The 22,816-nt window shown below is 40.3% G+C and overlaps 1 protein-coding gene across 1 annotated transcript in view; it reads left to right on the top strand.

The window, feature by feature from the left end:
* Positions 1 to 22,816, top strand: part of LOC6544436 (synaptosomal-associated protein 25) — an 83,672-nt gene that overhangs the window by 19,612 nt on the left and 41,244 nt on the right. The window contains exon 4 of the mRNA XM_001973770.3: positions 11,039 to 11,087. Coding sequence (XP_001973806.1) covers positions 11,039 to 11,087 — 49 coding nt within the window. The remainder of the gene's footprint in view (positions 1 to 11,038; positions 11,088 to 22,816) is intronic.

Genomic DNA, 22,816 nt, shown 5'->3' with positions numbered 1-22,816 from the left:
CATAATAATCATTAGTATAATAATAATAATAATGGTGAAATCTTATCAAGATTATTATGTGAATTGAATGTAGATTGTGTAATATAGGAACCCTAGGTGTAATCCCAAGAATTATTAATCAGTCACAAGACGTATCACAAAAGAAAAAAAATCTTCAAGTAAATTAAACATTACCGATATTTTTTCTAACGCAAAATGAGTAACCAAACAGAATGCATGAAAAGCGAATTTGATTCGTATCACACCCTACGCAAAGTACTATTCTAAGAACAGAAGAGGTTTCTTATAATTCAATTGCATTCTAGGACTGTGCTTCCTCAATCGAAACTGGTGCAACTGGGAAAAAATGACAAACGTTATTGTAGAAAATGCTGTCGGTGTAGTAAACAATATCTTACGTTCAATATTTAGATATTGAATCTTACATATTTACATTCCATTCAATTGGAGGAAGTGCGAACGTGAAATTTTAAAATTTTCAGAAAAATCGGTAGAAATTTGGAAAAAAAATTATAAAATAAAATTTTAAACTGTTTCAAAATTTGTTGGCTTGACAAAAAGTTTTTTGGCAAATCGATAGGTATTTACAAAATTACCAAAAAATTAAAAAAAAAAAAACAATCAATACATTTTTTAAAGTTTGGGAGGTTTGGGAGGTTTTATTAGCGTTAAAGTGCCCGTGGCAACATCAGTTAACAAACTTGCTCTGCGTCTATTTCTCTGGAACCTGCATGCCTAATCTGCTTTCTAGCTTTCCGGTTTTTATAGTTCCTGGGATCTCCATATGGTCCTTATATTGTAGGAAACTGTTACATACTTACAGACCTTTTTAGCAAAGACATTGTGCGGACCTTTAACTCAAGATGTTAAATGTGGAAGGAGGCCAACATATCAAAGCGTAGTACAGAAAGACAGTTTAGAGAAACGGAATCTGTAGAGAGTTTGGAGATCAATTGTAAAACGAGAGTCCGGAGGAATAGAGTGTGAAGAAAGAGAGTGTGGAGAGCAGGAGTAAGACGACACACGTTAGAGCAGTACAACAGCAGAACAGAGAGTGTCTGCGTACCGATTTAATGGAAGAAACGGTACCAAACCGTGGAATTTGGACCAAGCAAACGGTAAAACTTTGGACTTTGATGGGAAAGTCAAGAAGAACGAGAATAAGAGTGAACAACGCGAAGAAATGCAAGCAGCAAGGGAGCTACAGCCGTCCATTAAAACAAAGCACGGCTAGGCTGAGACGCCTTCCTACACCACACTAGACTTTGGCGTTGGGCCGACGAGTCCGATAGTCATTGAGCATTCGGGCCCAATTGGGTGCAGACCCGCTCTACTGTTTCGGAAATTGCGTACGTAAACCAGGCGGTTGCCGTGTTGTTGTTTCACCCGGCAGTTGCCTGTGACGCAGACGTTAGCTATCTGGAGTCTTCCTACGACAGCAAGTGGTGGGAACTGAACAGGCGTCTGGCGGGACCGGCCGGGACAGAGCAAGAAACTAGAGGTTGCGGCTAGCACGGCGTTCGCCTTGAGGTACCAGCACCTGTTCACCCTGGTCTTCGAACGGTAACGCTTACCTAAGACCACCTTCTCGCCAAGCACTTCCCCGACGAAGGAGAACCCCACAACGGGGAATCAAATCAAAATGTAACACGAGACATATAAAGATCAAGGAAACTAGAACTGCTAGTGTTGTTACTGGTATCCCGGTTGTTACTGGGTGATCACGTTTAATATAAATTTGGTGGTATGAGTACACAGAATCTTCTGAGATAGCTGCTCTAGTATCGAGAAGACCAATAAAATCAGATCGCTATAACATTAGAATAAAATGATGCGTAACGTCATACGTTTTTTTTCAGACGATCTTTTTGTGCTTGAGCCAGAGAGAGAGAGAGCACAGAGAGCGCTCTAGAGCCAGCAGATCTCTTGGACACATACAGCTACATTTGACCACTGTATACATACACGTATGCTCATGTATTGTAAATTGTAAAATTTTTATTGTTAGTCTTGTAAATTCCTATAAATTTGCCAAACTACTCTTATCCAACAGAAACCGACAAAAAAAAAAGTTTTAATATTATAATAGTTTGGCAAAAATCTCCCTTCCGCCTCTTTGCTCTTTATTCAATGCTTTATAAAAAGTGTTACAGTGATCGGATTTAGTTCAAATATGCGCCGTTTTGTTCGATAATCTGTTTCCATCTAGACGGCAACTTCATAATACCTCCCTCGTAGAAGCCACCCTCCTTATTTGCGAAGAACTCGGACAGCCCCTTTTCACAAGCCTCTTTTGAATTCAACTTTACACCACCAAGGGCATTCGCCATGGACAGGAACAGGTGGTAATCACTTGGCGCTATGTCCGGGCTATATGGTGGATGCGATATAACCTCCCATCCGAACTCCCGTAGCTTCTGACGAGTCATCAACGAAGTGTGTGGTCTGGCGTTGTCCTGGTGGAACACTACACCCTTCCTTTTGGCCAATTCTGAACGCTTCTGGTCGATCGCCTGCTTCAAGCGGTCCAGTTGTTCGCAGTAGATGGTAGAATTAAGCGTCTGGCCATATGGGAGCAGCTCATAGTGGATGATTCCCTTCCAATCCCACCAAACACACAGCAAAACCTTCCTGGCCGTCAATCCCGGCTTGGCCACTGTTTGGGACGATTCACCGGCCTTCGACCACGACCGTTTTCGCTTGATATTGTCGTATGTGATCCATTTTTCGTCGCCAGTCACCATCCGCTTCAAGAATGGGTCGAGTTCGTTCCGTTTCAGCAGCATATCGCAGGCGTTGATTCGGTCCAGAAGGTTTTTTTGCGTCAAATCATGCGGCACCCAAACATCAAGCTTTTTTTTGTATCCAGCCTTCTGCAGATGGTTTAAAATGGTTTGGTGACTAACTCCCATCTCCTGGGCGATGTCACGAGATGCCACATGCCGGTCTAACTCGATGTATTCCATGATTTGATCGGTATTTGTCGTCACAGGTCTTCCGCCGGCTGGCTTATCCATGGTGTCGTTTTCACCGGCTCTGAATCGTCGAAACCATTCCTCCGCGGTTCGAAGTGATAGAGTACCATCCCCCAAAACACCATTAATCTCACGGAACGTTTCTCTAGCGGATTTGCCTTTAACGAAGGAAAACTTTAAAATAGCGCGAATTTCGGCGTTAGTGAACTCCATGTTTACACGTCTATAACTGTTGAACGCAATATCCAAACTAATCATGCATAGCGTCGTTTTGTAGGTTATGTCAAGACCTTTCAAATTATGTATAGTATACGAGCTGTAGCGCTTTGTACATAGCCGCGAAATTCAAAAGACAAAAAGGCGGAAGGGAGATAATAATAAACAATAATTTCCAATAAAACAGCTCTAATGTATCTTTTAAAAGTTCCAAACTTAGTTCACCTAGAGCAACCTAAGAGCAATATTCTACTGAGGCACAACATCAACTATCTCAGTGTAACAACAACAGCATTAATAGGAGGAGGAAGAAGTAACAACAATAATGCTAACATTTAGAATAACAAAGCACAACACGGAGCTCCAATATGCAAGCCCAGCGTCTGCATAATATTCTCCACGCGCCGTTTAAAAAACGCTTCCGCTCCCACCAGCGCATGTGAATCTAGAAAAACTGCACCAATTCAACCAACAAAACTTCAGCCGATGTCGTGGCCTATTGGAAGCAGCGATGTCGATCCTCTTCCTATGAGGGCACTGCTACCGACAGCTAAAAACTCACAGCTTGTTAGAGACAGTTTAGGTATTTTAGTTTTAATTGGATTTAAATGAATAAAGCCGTTTTTACTTCACTTAGCAAACAATTAACTTGCTTAATTTTCAACTATCCTTGTATATCGTTTTACATTACGTGTGACGAACACAAAGATAATCATTTGTGTACATGAGACGTTAGTTTGCTGTGTCATTTCAGTGTAACCTCGCTACCTAACTAAACCAAATTTTTGTTTGGTGTTTGTTTTTTTTTTTAATTTGTTATAAATGTAGTTTTTTGCCCATGTCTAACTAATATTTTCAGATTTTTCCGACCCTCCCCTCTTTCACTAAATATAAGTAGAAAAAAAAAGATTTGATCTAAAAAATAAAGTTCTTCCATGACTACGTTTTTTCAGTTTCAGCTAGCTTCTCCTAAGTGTAGCTTTCGCTCTCCGTTGCTGAACGGTGCTTTTTAAAACCGAGAGGAGATTGCAACTCAAGCATTGGGATCACTAGCATCAAGAACAGGAAACGAAAACTTTATTTGTTTACTATATCAACAGCAAGAGCTATAGCGGTTAGCTCAGCTCAAAAATCAAACATCTGCATAACGAGTTGACATATAACTGTTCAATAGTGACTACAATAAATGGCCATGAACCTTTTTGAAAGAACGATTCACAGCAAATGCCATAAAACTTGAAACAGTACTTGAAACATTTTTTGTATTATGTATGCCAATTACAGATACTGCATATTTGGCTACTTTAGTTTGTTAACGCTTACCATCGTATTCTACGAAAAGTGACGTTGGGGCTACAGAGGTTGTACGAGGCTTGGATAGAAAAAAATCAATCAAAAATCAAACATCTGCATAACGAGTTGACATATAACTGTTCAATAGTGACTACAATAAATGGCCATGAACCTTTTTGAAAGAACGATTCACAGCAAATGCCATAAAACTTGAAACAGTACTTGAAACATTTTTTGTATTATGTATGCCAATTACAGATACTGCATATTTGGCTACTTTAGTTTGTTAACGTTTACCATCGTATTCTACTAAAAGTGACGTTGGGGCTACAGAGGTTGTACGAGGCTTGGATAGAACTAGAAAAACTAATAGGGACTGGTAAATTAAAAATTTAATTATTAAAAAGATTAAAGCCGAAACTGCACGCGAATAAATTAAAGGTAGTTTAGATCTTGAATCGCCATTTGTAAACTATTTACTTAAGTTTTTAATCCGAGGCTGTGAGTCACACACTATCTGTCGGTTGGCTTTTTGACAGGGGAACCAAAGACAAACACCAAAAAAAATAACATACAAGTTACATACATAACATACATTGGTTTTACACAATGCAGTCATTTTTTTGATGGTGGCAATAATGTCTCTCTCACCGCTTGCGGTGGAGTCTCTGGAATATGCATGGCTAGATCGACTTGGCTATAAATTCCGATCAAGAATATATATATTTTTTATATGGTCGGAAACGATTCCTTCCTGTTACATACTTTTCAGGGCAATCCAACAAAAACAATACAGTTTCACTGAGGTGGATTGAAGTGCCATGTCGTCCGTTGCGAAGCAAGCTTGGTGGCTATGAGCTTCCCGTAATACTCCTGTAACTTGCCGTAGAAAGCATCCATCAAATTGTCCGTGCCCACAAAGTTGGTTCCGTTGTCACTGTAGAGAGCTTTCAGCCTGTGTAGTCAACACCAGCCGCCAGGAAGCTGTGTCGAAGTGATTGGTCTGGCCCGAAAGCACATCACACATTTCCGAACAACTGTTCGAACGGCTCGTCTTCCTGTCAGTATCCAGAACCGTTGGCGAGTGTGCGCCAAAGTCAGCTGCGCACCTCCGTGCCGGGTCACCACGTGCCAGTACCGTATTACTAGCTTTACCCTATTTCTAGATGAGAACTTGAAATGATTTTTGGATGACGACTTTCGTGTGACAGCCCAGAATGGCGTAACTGTCCCCTTACTCGTAAAACGCCTACTACTAAGATCGGTGATAAGCTTAAGACCTCAAGCTCAGCGGTCAGCTCAGACGAGAAAGACTCCCTTTGAACGATACGCACGATAGCAAATAAAGTCCAGCTCCTGAATGTTTAGCATTGGGTTTGAACCGCATTTTATATGCTATGACTCGTACCACCGGGCTGAAACTAGAAAATCGCTCATAAGCGATAGCATTGGGACTGCGTGGTGAACGCTTACTTTGTCCGCCTTTGCCTCTAGCGCGGCATTATTTCTGTCGATCTGACCGATCTCCGTCGAAGGCCAGTCACCTTGACTGCGTGTAAGCCACTCCAGGCCTCGCCACCAAAAGTCGAAGTCCATCAGCTCACTCGGAGGCAGTCCTCTTGTTGCACAAGGTTCTCGCTAGTACCAACATGTCTCCAACATGCTTAAGACTGATCCAAAATGAAGAACCTGTTAGCGACGAAAGTCTTCCATCTTTCAAGCTTGCCACCTTTCCGCAAGAGCATTAGGAACCTCATCGTCCCAATCCAGGGCCGTCTGATTGCCGTCTGCATGCGTTTTCTTGGCCATGGTTACCTCTTTCAAAATTAACTTTCCCGAGATGATGACTGGCGCGATGCGACCCAGTGGATCGTCATTTTGGCTGGTATCTCAAAATTTGAAGTAGTGAATGTATTGGCTACATTACTTGCGCCGGGTCCTGTAGTGCCCCAGTTTAAAGGTGTCCGACTGCACTGATGCTCTATCGGAATCGAGCGGACAATAATCGCTGGACCATATCCGCAACTCCGTGCAAGCTGATTTTATTGCACCCTCTACCTGAGTCCGTTTATCTTGCCGCTCTTCTGTCGTATGCCCTCCGGAAAGAATGTCGTCCACGTATATCTCGTTCATCAACACATCCTTCGCCTTAGGACATGAACGCCGCTCATCATTCGCTAGTTGTTGAATGAATCTGATACCACGAAGTGTGCAGAAGCCGTTCCAAATGTTAGCGTTAACAATGGATCCATCCGCCGCCCGCCATAAAATCCGCTGATATTGGGCGTCTTCCCGGTGCACATCGATTTTCTGTATATCCTCACTGAAAACTAAACGATATTTCCGCCAATTGAGTATGACTGCCGACATGTCGTTCTGAAAGGTCGTCTCAGTCCAAAGAATGTCGTTTAACGATCGCCCGTTGCTAGTACTTGATGAAGCATCGAAAACGCTTCGCCGTTTGGTAGACTGAAGATCCTTCTTAAACAGCGTGATGCGGGAGTACACAAGATGCTACGTGCCTATTCGTGGCTTTCATTGCCCACCGCCGGCGCTATTTGCCCGAGCGCAAAGTATGCCTTTGCTTCACCTTTCTGGACTGATAGACAGACGTCTTTCCAGCTGCAGGAACCAATTAGGCACCATTTGATAAGATTTTCCTAGGACCATGATTGGATCCCGGTAGGTTTTAAAGGGCAACCGCACGTGAATCTTCTGGAAAACGGACTCGCACCAGAGATCTGTCTGCAACAGCGCACTCCTTCCGATCGTCCAGAGAGGATCCATCCGAAGTGCGTATTCTGAGCTGTGGGCTTGCCGTGCAACATGATCGTCCTTAAATGAATGACCACTTTAAAATGAAATCGACTCGCTTCGACCGCGCGTAGTGGGGGTGCGCCATTGAAAGCCCTTGAATATGATCCCAATCCTGTGTCGTGAAGCTTAGACATGGCAGACAGGAACCGAATTGAGAACATTTGCTGAATGAATACTACAGATTACGAAATTTACTGTGTACTTCCAACGAGTCTAACGGGTCACCTGGGACCCACCCCAAAAATTGATGCCTACAGGCTTTACTGAGATGCGTTCTCCAAGGCTGCAGGTGCACTAAGAGGCGTCGCTAAAGTCCAGATCGGATACTTGAGGATTGTTTATGAGCCCACACTGGGAAATGCAACAGTATATGATGGCGCTGTCCACAAACTTGGAAACTTTTATTGCTGGTGCAGCGTGATAGCGCATGCGATTTGATTAAGCAATTGGTACATCATTTTGCCCTGCTCACTATATCCTCCCTCCTGTAGCAGTTCAAGGCCAGAAAGGTTGCTTGAACGCGGTGGAATGCAGTCAGGCGTTTGCCTAATTGACCGTGCCTAATATAGACCGTATTAATTCTGAATTTTTCTTTTGCTGCCTGGGCAAATAGATAGCGTTCATGTGGTGCGAAATAACGAGGCGAGTACTATTGTACCTCTTAATCATCAGTCCATAATTTGTCTCCGTGAGCTGCATTGGTCGGATATGATTATCGCGCCCTACTGGCAACGACTCTTTGAGAAAGTGCAACCGTTGCACATTACCGACATTCTTGTTGTTGTGTATGAGGCTTGTGAAGGCGTCATAGTAGCCTGGCCAGTACACACATTCATCGGTAAATTAGGGAACTGACACATCTGTGCCATGTTCCGTATCGGCGGCCCCGCCCACTGGTGGTGGCGACGGAGGATTCTCGGATGGAAGTTTATCCAAGTCCTCTGCGATGGCGCAATGCGATAGGCATCCATATAACGCTCCTCGAATTCCGACTGGAAATTCTTCGCGACATAGTTCGATCCCGCGAACCCTTCCGAATCCGAATTAGTTCTTCTCATTTCTACTAGTTCTTCTCTAAATTCTCGTTTTCCTCGATTGCGAATCCTTTTTAAGATTCTGCAACGCAGCCCATGCTGCGCATATGTATCGCAGTCTTTTTTTCAGGCAATTCGCCGAGTCGATTTGCAAACTTTACGCAGCCGCGTTCTAACCTAATCTATTTACACTCAAAAACACAGTCGAATCTAAAGTTTTGCACTTGCAGGTTCCCCTCATGGTCCACCATGTATAGTAGTGTCCCCATGTATATTGCTAACAAGAGGTCATTGTAAGAGGGGTTTCCAGGCTAGAGTAAACACAGGTCGAATATAATAGGTTTTTTTGCTCTTTATTCAATGCTCTTTTTGCTCTTTATTCAATGCTTTATAAAAAGTGTTACAGTGATCGGATTTAGTTCAAATATGCGCCGTTTTGTTCGATAATCTGTTTCAATCTAGACGGCAACTTCATAATACCTCCCTCGTAGAAGCCCCCCTCCTTATTTGCGAAGAACTCGGACAGCCACTTTTCACAAGCCTCTTTTGAGTTAAACTTTACACCACCAAGGGCATTCGCCATGGACAGGAACAGGTGGTAATCACTAGGCGCTATGTCCGGGCTATATGGTGGATGCGATAAAACCTCCCATCCGAGCTCCCGTAGCTTCTGACGAGTCATCAACGAAGTGTGTGGTCTGGCATTGTCCTGGTGGAACACTACACCCTTCCTGTTGGCCAATTCTGGACGCTTCTGGTCGATCGCCTGCTTCAAGCGGTCCAGCTGTTCGCAGTAGATGGTAGAATTAAGCGTCTGGCCATATGGGAGCAGCTCATAGTGGATGATTCCCTTCCAATCCCACCAAACACACAGCAAAACCTTCCTGGCCGTCAATCCCGGCTTGGCCACTGTTTGGGACGATTCACCGACCTTCGACCAAGACCGTTTTCGCTTGATATTGTCGTATGTGATCCATTTTTCGACGCCAGTCACTTCCGCCAGTCACTTCCGCCAGTCACTCCGCTTCAAGAATGGGTCGAGTTCGTTCCGCTTCAGCAGCATATCGCAGGCGTTGATTCGGTCCAGAAGGTTTTTTTTAAATGGTTTAAAATGGTTTGGTGACTAACTCCCATCTCCTGGGCAATGTCACGAGATGCCACATGCCGGTCTAACTCGATGTATTCCATGATTTGATCGGTATTTGTCGTCACAGGTCTTCCGCCGGCTGGCTTATCCATGGTGTCGTTTTCACCGGCTCTGAATCGTCGAAACCATTCCTCCGCGGTTCGAAGTGATAGAGTACCATCCCCCAAAACACCATTAATCTCACGGAACGTTTCTCTAGCGGATTTGCCTTTAACGAAGGAAAACTTTAAAATAGCGCGAATTTCGGCGTTAGTGAACTCCATGTTTACACGTCTATAACTGTTGAACGCAATATCCAAACTAATCATGCATAGCGTCGTTTTGTAGGTTATGTCAAGACCTTTCAAATTATGTATAGTATTGCCAGATACGAGCTCTGTAGCGCTTTGTACATAGCCGCGAAATTCAAAAGACAAAAGGGCGGATATTTGACAACCTTATATTTAGACGTTATAATTATTCATTGATTTTACTTAATATTATGGCTATGTACAGGCGCATGTGTATGTGTACACGTATGTAAAAGAAAAAAATAGCTCGTTAGACCGAAGGGAGGCGGGCGTTCAGCAGCGTTCGTAAATTTAGACTGCTTTTGTCCTCTCCTCCTTACTCTATCTTTCCGCCGGATGCCCTACCCAGAAACGAGCGAGCAGTAATCTCAACTCAGTTCAAGCAGTAAACTTAGCAGACACTTTGAATCAAATTCTGGAGATTCAAAAACCGGGGATGGAATCCTTTCGCTAAGTAATTTTTCTGAGAGATCTAAGCTTCTTTACAGTTTCCTATTTTCTCTCGCTTTCTGCCTAAAGTTGAGTTTTTTTGTACAGATGCTAGAGCTTGGCCTGCGAAACTTGCTAGCGAATCTCACTATTGTTAAGTTTTGTTTGTAAATTTATGGTCTGTCTTTTTAGTATCCCCACTTTTGCCGTAGCCAGCATACGTAGCTTTTTGGATCCTCAATTGTGGGAAAATACTTTTAAGAGATCATCGCCTTAAATGCCGTATTTTATTTTAATTAAATTTATTATGGGGCTCCGTTTCAACGGCTTAAACGGTTGTAGTTTTCTTAAAATTGTATACTAAAAACAACTGCAAATTAATCTAGACATTGTTGCTTCTACTTGGGTGTATAACCAATTAATGATCAAGTATAAATTATTAGGTTTTGTTTGGATTTAAGGTCCTATCAAATTGATTTATGGGTCATAAAACAGCTCTATAAAAAATCAAGAAATATTGGAATATATATTTGAGTTATAAACAGCTATCTATAGTAATCATAGTATCTATAGTAATCACCTTTGAAATCATTTGACTTCTACATTTGATACACACATATCTATAATCTTCAGACAAAATAAAAAACTAAGCTAAGATTTGAATATTGTTTGGTATATTCTATGGATATTAACAAAATTTTTTGTATTCTATGGATTATTTTTTAAAAACTCCGCACTATTAATACTTTTTTCTTTCATATATAAACAATATTAACACGTATATCTATACTTATACACTTTTAAAAATTATTTACATTTCAATTTGCTGCACATCAGAGCAAGGAGGCAGGGATACGAACACTTGTAGCCCTTGATGATCAAGGAGGTGAGTCCACAACTAACAGAACAATATATCACAGTTCTTAACATACAACTGCATTTTTCCCAAATATTATATTATACTAGGTATGACATAACACGAAACAAACTATATTTACATCTGGTTGCAGCGGTAGAACATTTTTCTGTTAAGGCCCAGTACACAGGCAAACAGAAACTGTCCAAAAAGTATATACTAATTCTAATATATTTAGCCATATTTCTTGGTGGACAATATACGTTCCCAGAGGCTAAAACAAAGTGCATAACTATTAAGAACTCAAATGTACATTGGACATGGACATTGTAATTAAAAATTTTTGTTGCAAATTGCTGCAGTTATAATTGCAGTTATGAATTACTAAAACTCATTTTCAGATTTAATTAAATGTAAACAAAACGCGGCTGTCTATCTAGAGTGCTCGATAGCGCAAGAAGTATATATATACTTTATTTAAGTCGGATAATTCGTTGAAGTACATTTGTTTTCCATTTCGTGAGATAAACTTTTATATTGAGTGTCACCAGCTAAAAATTACTGTAAGTCAGTCACGGCTCAGCTTCAGGCGTGTGTTTTATTTGTATCTACATATACCTTCTCTTGCAAAACTTGAGTCCTAGAAATGTGAGTTGAACGGCGATCATTGCTTACACTCTTGGCTGTCGACTTAACCAAGGGCTCACTGAGAGGTGGTTAATTATCTTGTTTTATTAGCTCAAGATATTTCGTAGGGAAAGTTAGTACTACAAACGAATACCAATATACAGTTTCTGTATTTGTAATACCATGCTGGAAAGACAGACGTTATAGATGTAATTAGCTTCTCGTATTCATATACGAATTGTTCAGACGGTCCAAAAGTTATATTTATTGGCCATCTGAAAATTTAATAGCAACATCTGGCATAGATGTTAAGATGTTAAGTTGCTAGTTTTGGAAGGGATAGATTTTTGTATTTTAATTCCGATAAGCGCTGCCGGCATATTCAACCATGACTGCGTTTAAAAAATCATGTATCTTGTGGGTAAAAGGTAGTACTAAGGAAAAGTTTGGAAGTTTAAGCTACTCACTATACTACTCAGTACTTTCAGTACCCCGTACTTTCCTTTTAAAATCCGAAAAACGTACAAATAGTTTTTAATGTTGGGCTTCTGGTGTTGTAGGGTTATGGTAGACCAAATCGTCGACTTCATTTATAAAAAGAGCTAGAAGGACGTAGGACGATTTTAATTTGTTCATCTGCTTTAATTGCTGGAGAAAATAATTCCATTTTACAAAGAATTTTTTTAAGTCCTTTTAGGTAGTCACTTGCGAGAATATTGCTTTTCGCTTCGGTATACTCGTATATTAAAAACATTACTTTAATATATAATCACGTGGCAATGGCTTTACAAAATTATTCTTAAAACTAAGGTTTTCATCGGTGACAGCGGCGCGAGTGGACTTTGGTCAGAAAATTTTGATTAGTTAAAACTGATGAATATGTTTTCAATAAGTTTGAAAAAAGTTTACATGGGTCCATACATACATTCAGTTACAAATCGCAACGTAGGGTTGTTAATTTTTCATAAGCAAAATAAGGTCAACCTCTCCCAAAACAAATGGTAAGAATCTGAAATCTATAGAGTGGGTAACAAGATCGTTTTTTCCAATAGCCTAATATAAGCAAGAAACAGCGCTATAAGCCCAAGGAATTTAAAATTTAAATTAGGTTAGGTAAAACCTTTTATAAGTAGGATTTCCGAAATTAGTTTCTATTCATAAAATTTATGATCTTGCGAAATAAAGGGTTACATTTGACATCCGAATTAGGATATAACTAATGCACAGCAAACAAAATATTTAATAATAATAATTTAATGCACATTTAACCTCCATAGTATGGTATTCCCTCCATTGGTGTTCTCTCAATCAAGATTGCAATTCCTCTGGTGGCCTGACATATTCCTTTACGAAGCTCTTATCATCAACGAGGTCTTTAAACTGGCCCACACCGTCCTACCCGTTGACGCGTTCCCTCAACTGCCTGGAATCGGCGTGGCAATGGTTAGCAGGATCATTGTATGCAAAGGACATTTAATTTTACTATACAGTATGTGGTATTGCAGAGTACAGATACGCAAATAGAGATCGCGATTCTTTGATGATTGCAATATCAACATTATCGATAGCGATCTTCATGCTACTATCAAGTTACAAAAACCTTCTAGAGCTAAATTGAAGTTATACGATCTTTTCAAATGGACAAATCCAACGTAGCCAATTCCAATATATTAAAACAAGCTTATATGAAGCTTTAAGCATTTCGTACCAGAACGGGGCCGCGGCTGTAAAATTCTATCGCCCATATATTCTTTCCAATGGTTTATTACTGTTGTACATCGCGGCTTTTCCCTAATGTAACGATTAGTAATGGATAAACAGTTGTGTTACAATGCAATAAAATGGAAATGGACGCCCGGAAAGTGTCCTGAACACCTGCATGTTCATTGGCAACACCGATGGAGAATAGCTGAAACCCTTGTTTTTTTAAGTTTTGAACATATATAAGCAACCATGTAGTTCTAGCTCATGATTGACGGTACACTGTTGCTGAGCAGTTTTATTGGTAGGGTGTCAGGAAACGTCGAGGATGCCTTTATAAGCGGGCCAAACGCTGGAAACCGGACAGTCATCAATAACCAGAACCTGATTAAACAACATGAGCTAGTAAAATTCTACAGTCGTAAAAGTCAGAAAAGAGCAAGATCATCACGGTGACAAGTTCTGAGCAAAGCAAGTCACTGAATTAAGACAGGTGATGAACACCAAATAATTAAGACAAAGGATGAACGCCGTTGACGCGGCGAGTCCGATAGGGCTTAGGTTGTAGCGTCTTGCGGGACTTGCGGTGACGAAGCAAGAGATAGGACGTTGCGAATAGTACTGCGGATGCTCTAAGAGCCCATCACCTGAGATCTGTGACGTCTCCCTAAGTCACAACAGTTCAACTTATGCGGATGAGGATCTGGCATCAGACAAGAATTTTCAAGTGTACCATGGGAACTAGATATAGATATTGCAATAGCAAACTGCACAGTGTTGTTGCTGGTAAACCGGCGATCACGTTTATATAATTGTGGGATTGGTTTTTGGCTGTTTACCCAAATCCCACTAGTACAAAATAAAGTTACTATAGACAACGACTACATATGAAGTTGAAGGTAGCGAATTACCGAGGTGGCAAATTGGCAAATACAACGTTCAACGAGCAGCAAATGCGCATCGCTACGAGAGCGGGACGACCGGAGAGTGGTTGTTTGCTCGTGGAAGAAGCAAGTTGTGCGTTCTGCCTGCGTGGCTACGGGAGCGGCAACGGTACGAAGAAAAACGGTGAAGACGTAACGTAACTTATATTCAGATAGCCTACATACGAGTATATTATTTGTTTTAAAATACGAATTTTTTTTTTATTACTATTATAATAAAACCCTACATAATTTTGATGGAACAAACACACAAGCAGACCAAACAAAAATCAGGTTCTTACCACTTCACTGGATTACAATCTAGTAGATTCATTTGTTATCCAAATCGATAACAAAACGGTCACGATGTCACCATCAGTACCAGTCCCTGGGCAGTCCCTAGTTTGGTAGAGTGGCCGTGGAAAACCGATATTGAAACCGAACAAAATGAAAAATATCAAAACATTTTTCAAAGGTGTGGGCGTGACAGTTTGGGCTGTTTGTGAGCGGTAGAGTGGGCGTAGCAACATCATTTAACAAACTTGCGCTGCGTCTATGTCTCAACTTGTTTTGCTTTTATAATTCCGTTACATACTTCTCAATGAATCTAGTATACCCATTTACTCTTCGAGTAACGGGTATAAAAATCAGAACATTTTTTAAATGCTTTTATTGCGCTGCATTTCCTACTTTATTCCGGATTCAGGCAGCGGTGAAGATTTGTGTTTTGTTTGCCTGACTGGACTTTCTGCACAAACTCAGTCGACAGTTTGGCTTTCAAATAGAAATGAGATTTATAACTGTGACAACATAGGCAAATAGTTGTTTCGTGCGAAGAGCGTACAGAAGCGCTGCAAGTGAGGTGGACACCTGACTAGGCGCTGGTGGTCTGCTCTGAATATACTCCCCCCGTTGGAAGAGGCACGGTTTCAACTATATGAAAATCGATGGATTGGCTCGAAGTCTGAGGCATAAAAAAGCAGCATGCTCCTTTTGCTCTAGCTAAGAAATCCATACTCTTTAGCTGAGTAAGCCTGTTGGATGTACCGCAGCAGTAGCCCGACTCCCAAGTTGAACTTGTCGATAGCTTCTTATAGGCAAAGATACATTTTCAATCGATTAAACTCTGAAACTAATCAAGGAAGTTTTCAATTGTCAGAAATATGTGCAGAAACGCTTCCCAATAGCGCCGCTTGGAAAGATCCTTCGCTGTATCTTGGCTAGCAGGAGTTTCATTTTGAGAAGCGATGCAGAAGAATTGACAGTCCGGTAGGCAAAAAATAAGCACGACTTCATGTATATAAACGTTCCATTCGATCTTTGAATTTAGCTGTTAATAATAAAATTCTTTCCGGAACTCGACTTAACTGCAAAATACGAAGTAGGTTTTGATCAAAAAATGGATACCAGGATACCAAATGAATATCAATTTTAAACATGTGCATAAGTACGGATAAGAAGATATAAGCAAGCAGATATGTTACAGCTGACTCCTTTAATTCAGTAAGTTGTTGTATACCGATCTTAAATAGCGGGGCTTCTTTCTTGTGTATTAGTCTAGTCTTCTTCCAATTTCTTGAAACAACGATGATTAATCACCAGACAATTTAGTTAATGACTAGGACAAGAGACGATCATCTTATTGATCAGTGTCGCAAGTCTTTAACTAACTGACTGGCTTTGGTGAACTCCCAAAATCACTTTTCTACGGTATCAATTGACTGCGAAGCATTCGTTGCGAGCCAACGCGTTTTCTATTTCAATATGCCTCTTCTAACTAACTTTGAGCCTTCGAAGCTTTGCGTTGCTCGTCGAGATTTCGTCACACTTTTCATACGGCTTGACTTGACATGCTCAACATGCCAAATCTACTCTGGCAGTGTGATAGTAGTGTAATGAGCAATGATTCGCAAACAATGACTTATGACTGGATCAAATACAACAGCTAAAAAGTCTTTATTTAAAGTTAAATTCCAAGTTTCAAAAAATAATGCGTTTTTGGACACAATCAGTTAGAGTGAGTCGATTTCGAATTCGAGACACGAATTAACGCTCTATTTTTAACTACAATTTATAGTCTTTTGTCATATTCCCGAATCAAATGCCATTTATCTCAAATCCTAAGTGAGAGAACAGCTTTATTTTCGATGCGCTACAAAAAACAACATACGGCGTTGCCGTCTGCCATGTATGAATTTTCTATGCATTTGAAGTTGATGCCCTTCCGCACAGCGCTTTCTTTGTTTCGGCACTCTCCTTAATTTGACTTGATTACATCTTTCTAATTGTTCTTCATACCGTCGAACTGGGAACTGGGACATGAACTGGGACCAACAGTTGCGCAGTCAAGTGCTCTCTTCTTGAATTACTTCTTAATCTTTTCAGTGTTGGCGATACTCCTTGACTTTATACATATATCCTACAGCTACGCTTGAATACATTCAATCTAAGTGCGCTGACAGCTGCTTGAACTATGGTTTGGAGCAGCCCATCTCAATTCGCACTAACATTCTCAGTGGGAAGTTTTGACATACTTTACTTATGGGCTTCCTGCCCCGGAATGCGCTTCAATTTCTTATCACGAACGGACAGCCTTTCCAACCACCCAATGCAACTAACAGAAGAACAAAGACTAGTAGACTTAAATTATATGTTTAAAACATAGCTGGCATGATAACTGAGACACAATCAGTACTCCTGAAGAGCTTTAACATCAAACTCTTTGTCAATGACTCTTTTTTAGATAAGTTGGCAGGGACTGAATGGGGCACGTCTGAAATCTGATTGTTGTGGTTTCTTATATACCCTCTGAAATAGGCGCTGCTTTAAATTTAAAGACTTTAAATTGGACTCTGTTTTATGGAGGTTGATTCGCATTCCTTATCCATGCTTCCTAACAATGTAACCCAGTCACATGAAATCATTGTTATTGATGGTATATATAAGAGTGACGGCCAACCCAAATAAATATTGTTTTCAATGTTTCGCACATGTTACTGGATTTAGTGTATACTAGTTGTATTGTTCTATTGTAAGCCCTTCAATTGCTCTCGCGGAATTTATTATTTCTTGTTGTGATGTACATCACCAGCCATTCTGTTGTAATATTCAGTTATACACTTTAAAAAGTCTCCTAATTTTATTTCTAAATTTAATTCGAATACTGCTATCATGTATGCTATTAGGAATTGCCTTTTATCATTAGATTAGGTCTATATGCTGTTGAATGCTTGCTTTGAGACTAATTATAACAACTTCTCATTGGCCGTCAAATCGACTCTTGACAGCATTACAGCAATGCTATACAAAAGGCCTTCAAAAAGTATTGTTGCGATATTGTCCTTAAATGATTCCCCTAAGTCCGACATCAATGGAGTTTCCTCATTCTTTCTTAAAAACTGCTATTTTCGTAAACATTATCGAAGGGTATTTCTATTACTAGATGCCAATTCACAAAAATGGTAGTAAAAATGTAAAACAACTGTCCACTTGTTAAAATCAACAATATTTTTGAAAGCATAGTTTGTAAAAAGGATCCATTCTAATTCGTGCTTATATTGACCCCAATCATCATCGGTTTATGCCTGGGCGCTTAGCTGCCATCATCCTAACCATTTTCTGTAAACACTGCATGCATACCATATTCTATGCGGGATTCGGTATACCCTGGTGTTGTCTTAGGTCGACATATTATTGCCCACGTCCTCGAGAGGCATCAGATGTTCAGGCACAAATTTGCTAGCTTAGTATTTTGGTCGTGGATCTTGGTAAGCCTATCACCTCTCCAACATAACGAGAATAAATATAAGAAGTGACTGTAGAATAACAAGATTCGTACAGTTCGTCAGTCCTCACTGCCTCAAAAGCTGATACTACCCGCTAAGAAATTAATTTCATTAATTAAAATATTAACTATTAAATATTGAATTATGAACAGTAAAATTACATTGCCTAGAGACGCTAACAATAAACTGGTTTTATGCCTACTACCCTTTTGTTAAAATTATTACAAAAATATGTTGTCTATAAAAGAAATAATGTTGGCACGAGAATATACGTGTATATATGTAAAAAGATATAAAGAATATTTGGCAACTGCGTCCGGGTAAACCCACTCTACTCTTGGGCAATGATACCTCGACGCGTTGGATCCTTGGTTTCACTAAACATGAAGTTGGTACTATACATACATATACGTATGCTTTCGTCAATACATTATAGATAAAAACGTTATACATATAAAAAAAATAACAACGATTATTTTGTATTTATTGCTGGAACGTGACAGATGTGCTGCCGCTATCAGATTCCCCAATTTCTCATTAACTGTACTTGTTTTGAGTTTGGTTCTGTCCACCCTGGACACGATATCTATAGTCTCCACCCGAGACTGTCTCCACCCGAGACTGTCTCCACCCGAGACTGTCTCCACCCAAGACTGTCATTCTCAGAGACTCTGGAGACTGTGTTCTTTTATACTGGACTAGAGCTTTTTTTGTCTACTCCCGTAATTAGTTGTAGGGGCTGGTTGTTTTCACCTAGGAGTAATATTTTTTATTTCCCCTATTTTGGGAGTCAATACCCGACTGAGGAATTTTTTTGCAATTACTGGAGTAGAATTTCCATGTGAACGATTCGGGACTTTGGATTGGCTATTTAACACTCGTTGATTGTCGTTTTCTTTGTTGTTTTTAGTCTGACTGACTGATAAACAGTTGAACACCTTCCTCTGCTTTGGATTCTTGGCTGTTCGATGTGTGAATCTTCAAAGTCTTACGATCTTAAAAAGTTTATCTTAAAAGTTGTGGGAGTTGCTAAAGCCTGTTGTCATCTCGCTTTGCGACCGAAACTTTTTAAACTTGGTATTCACACTTTCTTTTTTTTTTAAATTGGATAAAAACATATATGGTAAATTGGACATATTATGTCGAGATCAGTGGAGCTGTTCAACCCGTATGAAGTAACGTCTGTACTTCCTCAAGGCAGTTCCTTTGGCGTTTTGGAGTTTTTTTTTTTTTTGCAGTTCAGGGACCTGTCACTTCTAGGGTGTAATACGGTTAAAAAACGGCTACAAAAAAATATATATACATCTTGCGGGACTTGCGCTTACTTAACTTTTAAATTAATAAAATGTATAAAAACTAATTAAGGGCACGCTGCTTACTCGTACAAACGAAGGAGTGGGAGTGATATAAAATAAGATAGATAGAAGATTGGAATAATTGTATTGAAGTTTGCAACGCAACCACAAATTGTAAGTGAGAAGAAAAACCTAGAATCCTCATACAGATTTATATTATTAATTTATCACCATCCGACAAGTATAACAAGAAAAAGCTTTCGTTTCACCAGTGTTAATTTTTTTAGCTTATTTCTGTGATGATTGTGCTTATTTCCCCGCCACTTTATCTTTGCTCTAAGTTTCGTCAGCGCATGTACAACCTTTTGCCCTTAAAAACTTGTATACATTACGTTCAAAAACAGACGTTCTTCATGTTTCGAAGGCAGTCACACATACTCCTACAAAATGGGAAAAGCGCTTTTGGATTCATGCCCTCAGGTGAGTTTCATATCCGGGAAATTCGCCCAAGGACTTTGACTGCCACAAAGCAAGCGAAACCTACAGATCCGTAGCATGAGCAAGACACAAACGCAAATCTAACAAAATGCAACCACGAATATCAAGTCGAGACCCAATTAATGCGAGGTTCGCCTTGATTTTTGCGAGACATCACACATCGCCTATCACCCAGAATCGCAGCTTGACATTTTCTCGTGGAACTTTCGCACCACTTAACTCTTGCCGATATAAACTTCAAGTATCGCCGCATCGACTTCCTTCTAGGCACGGAGCCCATCTTTGATATCATAGCAGTCGCCCAAGCTAAATAACGGAATCGTCTGCCCGCCCTCCAGAAAACACTATTTGGATGGACTGGTCTGGTCAATGTCGAGAACAGAACACTTCAACAGTACTCATCTATCGCATTAGAAGAAATTGACGAAAAAATGGAACTGCTATGGCGGATCGATCATGTGGAATTTCCAAAAAATACACTTACGCTGTAGAAGGGAAACTGTGTGGAGTTATATATTCGGATGGGCGGTTGGAAGTACGACTCCTATTTAAAGATGATTCGCCAGAAGGAGATTCTTACCTCTCGAACGTAGCCTATTAAAAAGGCCTAATGTAAGGGCCGAATATGTAAAATACATGCAGGAGTTATAAGCTCTCTCACCGCTCGCGTAAAATTGGGACCATACATATCTAAAAATAGAAGTATTTGCTTATGTGAGTGCAAAACAGTAAGCAATAAAGAGTGTATGTGTGTGTACTTTTGCTAGAAGATTTTCGGCCGAAATCCATTTTGATCGAAGAAACTAATTTGATTAAAGTTTTTGTCAATTTCGTTGCAATATGATGAAACTTTATTGTTTTTTTTACAGATATTAAAAAAAAGGTCAGATTTTGGCTTTAGTTTTCCAAAGACCGATTCTATAAAGTAGTTTTTCTCATGCATAAAAAGCTGTAATGGATCTGTTAAATGCTCTATTGATCCCTGAGGGATACGCATACGGTAGAGGAGCTACATCAAATCAAAAGAGAAGTTACAGCACCATAACATTGAAATTATTGAGCGGTTGTCGATAACGCTGCAATCAAACACGAAACATTAATTTTTTCGTTCTCACCCAGAGTGGATTCAGACCACGTTACCAAGCGCACGATTTTGTCCGTATCGTCTTCACTGATTAATCCGTTGCGACTAGCTACTCCCATCATCATGGTAAAAATCATCCTGCAGGAGCTGTGGCTTCTAAAACTACACTGGGTTATGTAGTATGTAGTATGAATGCTGCATCTACGTTCGCACACTCGTGTTATATGGTGTAACCAATGTACAGCTAATCACATCGAAGTCCAGAGTTGCTTATACCAAGAAGCTATATTTAGCACAACTCTATCAAAAAATGGTGCGACTGTCAAATTGTTCTGCATTGGAATCGCCAACACTCGGCCACATTATCAACCTTTGTCTGAAATCAAATTGCTAAAATTCAAGAAAATACGTCAGATTGCCACTGGAGGCATGTACCTACCCACTGTAACCCGGCTGATATCCTGTCCACAGGCTGCATCAGTTTGAACAATCGATATGTTTCGAGGCAGGCCACTTTGACATTGACATGGAAACTGTGCAGCTGGAGAAAAGAAAATCAGTCTTGGCCGTAAAAACGACCAGTAATCACCTACTGGAAGGAATCCACAAAATCAGTTAGAATCATCGCTGCCTACAGGTTATCGCTTGATTGTACTGCTTTTTTTAGCTCTGCTGCAAGCTCATGGAATTCCAATCACCTTCGAAAACGGCAACAGAATTGCAGCTGTCTCAACATTGCATCGTCTGTTATATTTAAAACAATCACTTCGCTCAAGAAATGTTTTCGATCCGGAAGGGCCATCTGAAAAACTGCAAAATCTTAGTCTTTTTCTTCAGGTCACTGATGGTTTTCAATTGCTAAAGGTCTAAGGGCGCCTGCTTCCAGCTAAGAATCCCGTTGTATCACAGTTCATCTCCATCCCCAAAACTATTCGACAACAGTTCTGGATAGTGAACGCAAGGGACAAGTGCGACAAGTTTTATTGACCTACTCTCGAAAACAGCTACCCTCTCGGCCGTTTCAAGATTCATAATAGTCTTTTGCGAACCAATCAACGTATATTTACGCGTCCTGGGTAAGCCTCTAACCAAGGCTTAACTAGACGTCTTCGTTTGCTTTGCCACAAAGGCTACACATGTCGAAGTTTAATAAATAATAATTGTCAATGACCCTATGATCGGTCTGATGTGCAATCTAAAAAGCAGTCTCTTTACTTGTTATATATCTTGGTGGTGCTTGGCCAAAGCGGTAATTATTTTCTTCTTAGATTACAAGGGCTTATCAGATTCCGAATATCTTTTCGACTTTATATTTAACAATCGGTATTCCAAACCATTTTTTTGTAATTTTTTTCCTTTTTGCGGAAACGGGATCGACTGTTGGTGCGAAGAAAGCTCGTTGTAAAATGTTGCTGGCATTCCCCCATAGCTGTAAGCCGTAGATCTGAATTTGTTTCAGTACATTGTATAGTAGGACCTTCTGGTCCAGGCTAAGCATGCTCTAGCGTAATGCTTTCAGTGTAGATTGCTTAGTGTTAGATTAGTTTTTTTAAGCTTCAATATGCCAGCGCCATGGTGTACTCCAAGATAATTTACGTCCTCTGCTCTTGGGAGCGTTTATGCTTGCATGCTTGCACTTTTACTCGTTTAATTCTATACGCCAGTAGAAGAGCCACTTTTCAATGTCTTTAAATTGCAGGTCTAGTTGATTTGTAGCTTGGCTCGGGGGTTTTGAGCGGATAAGAATAACTGTTTCGTCGGCAAAAGTGTTAGGCGTATATTTGTAAGGAGACATCCTGTGTAAAGAACATTGCCTCTATTTTGTGGTCAGCAGAAGTTGCATTGT

Source organism: Drosophila erecta, unplaced genomic scaffold (genome assembly GCF_003286155.1).
Source record: "Drosophila erecta strain 14021-0224.00,06,07 unplaced genomic scaffold, DereRS2 tig00000021-arrow-pilon, whole genome shotgun sequence".
NCBI classification, from domain to species: domain Eukaryota; kingdom Metazoa; phylum Arthropoda; class Insecta; order Diptera; family Drosophilidae; genus Drosophila; species Drosophila erecta.
Note: the sequence above shows the minus strand (reverse complement) of the source record. Positions and strands in the feature narration are given on the sequence as shown.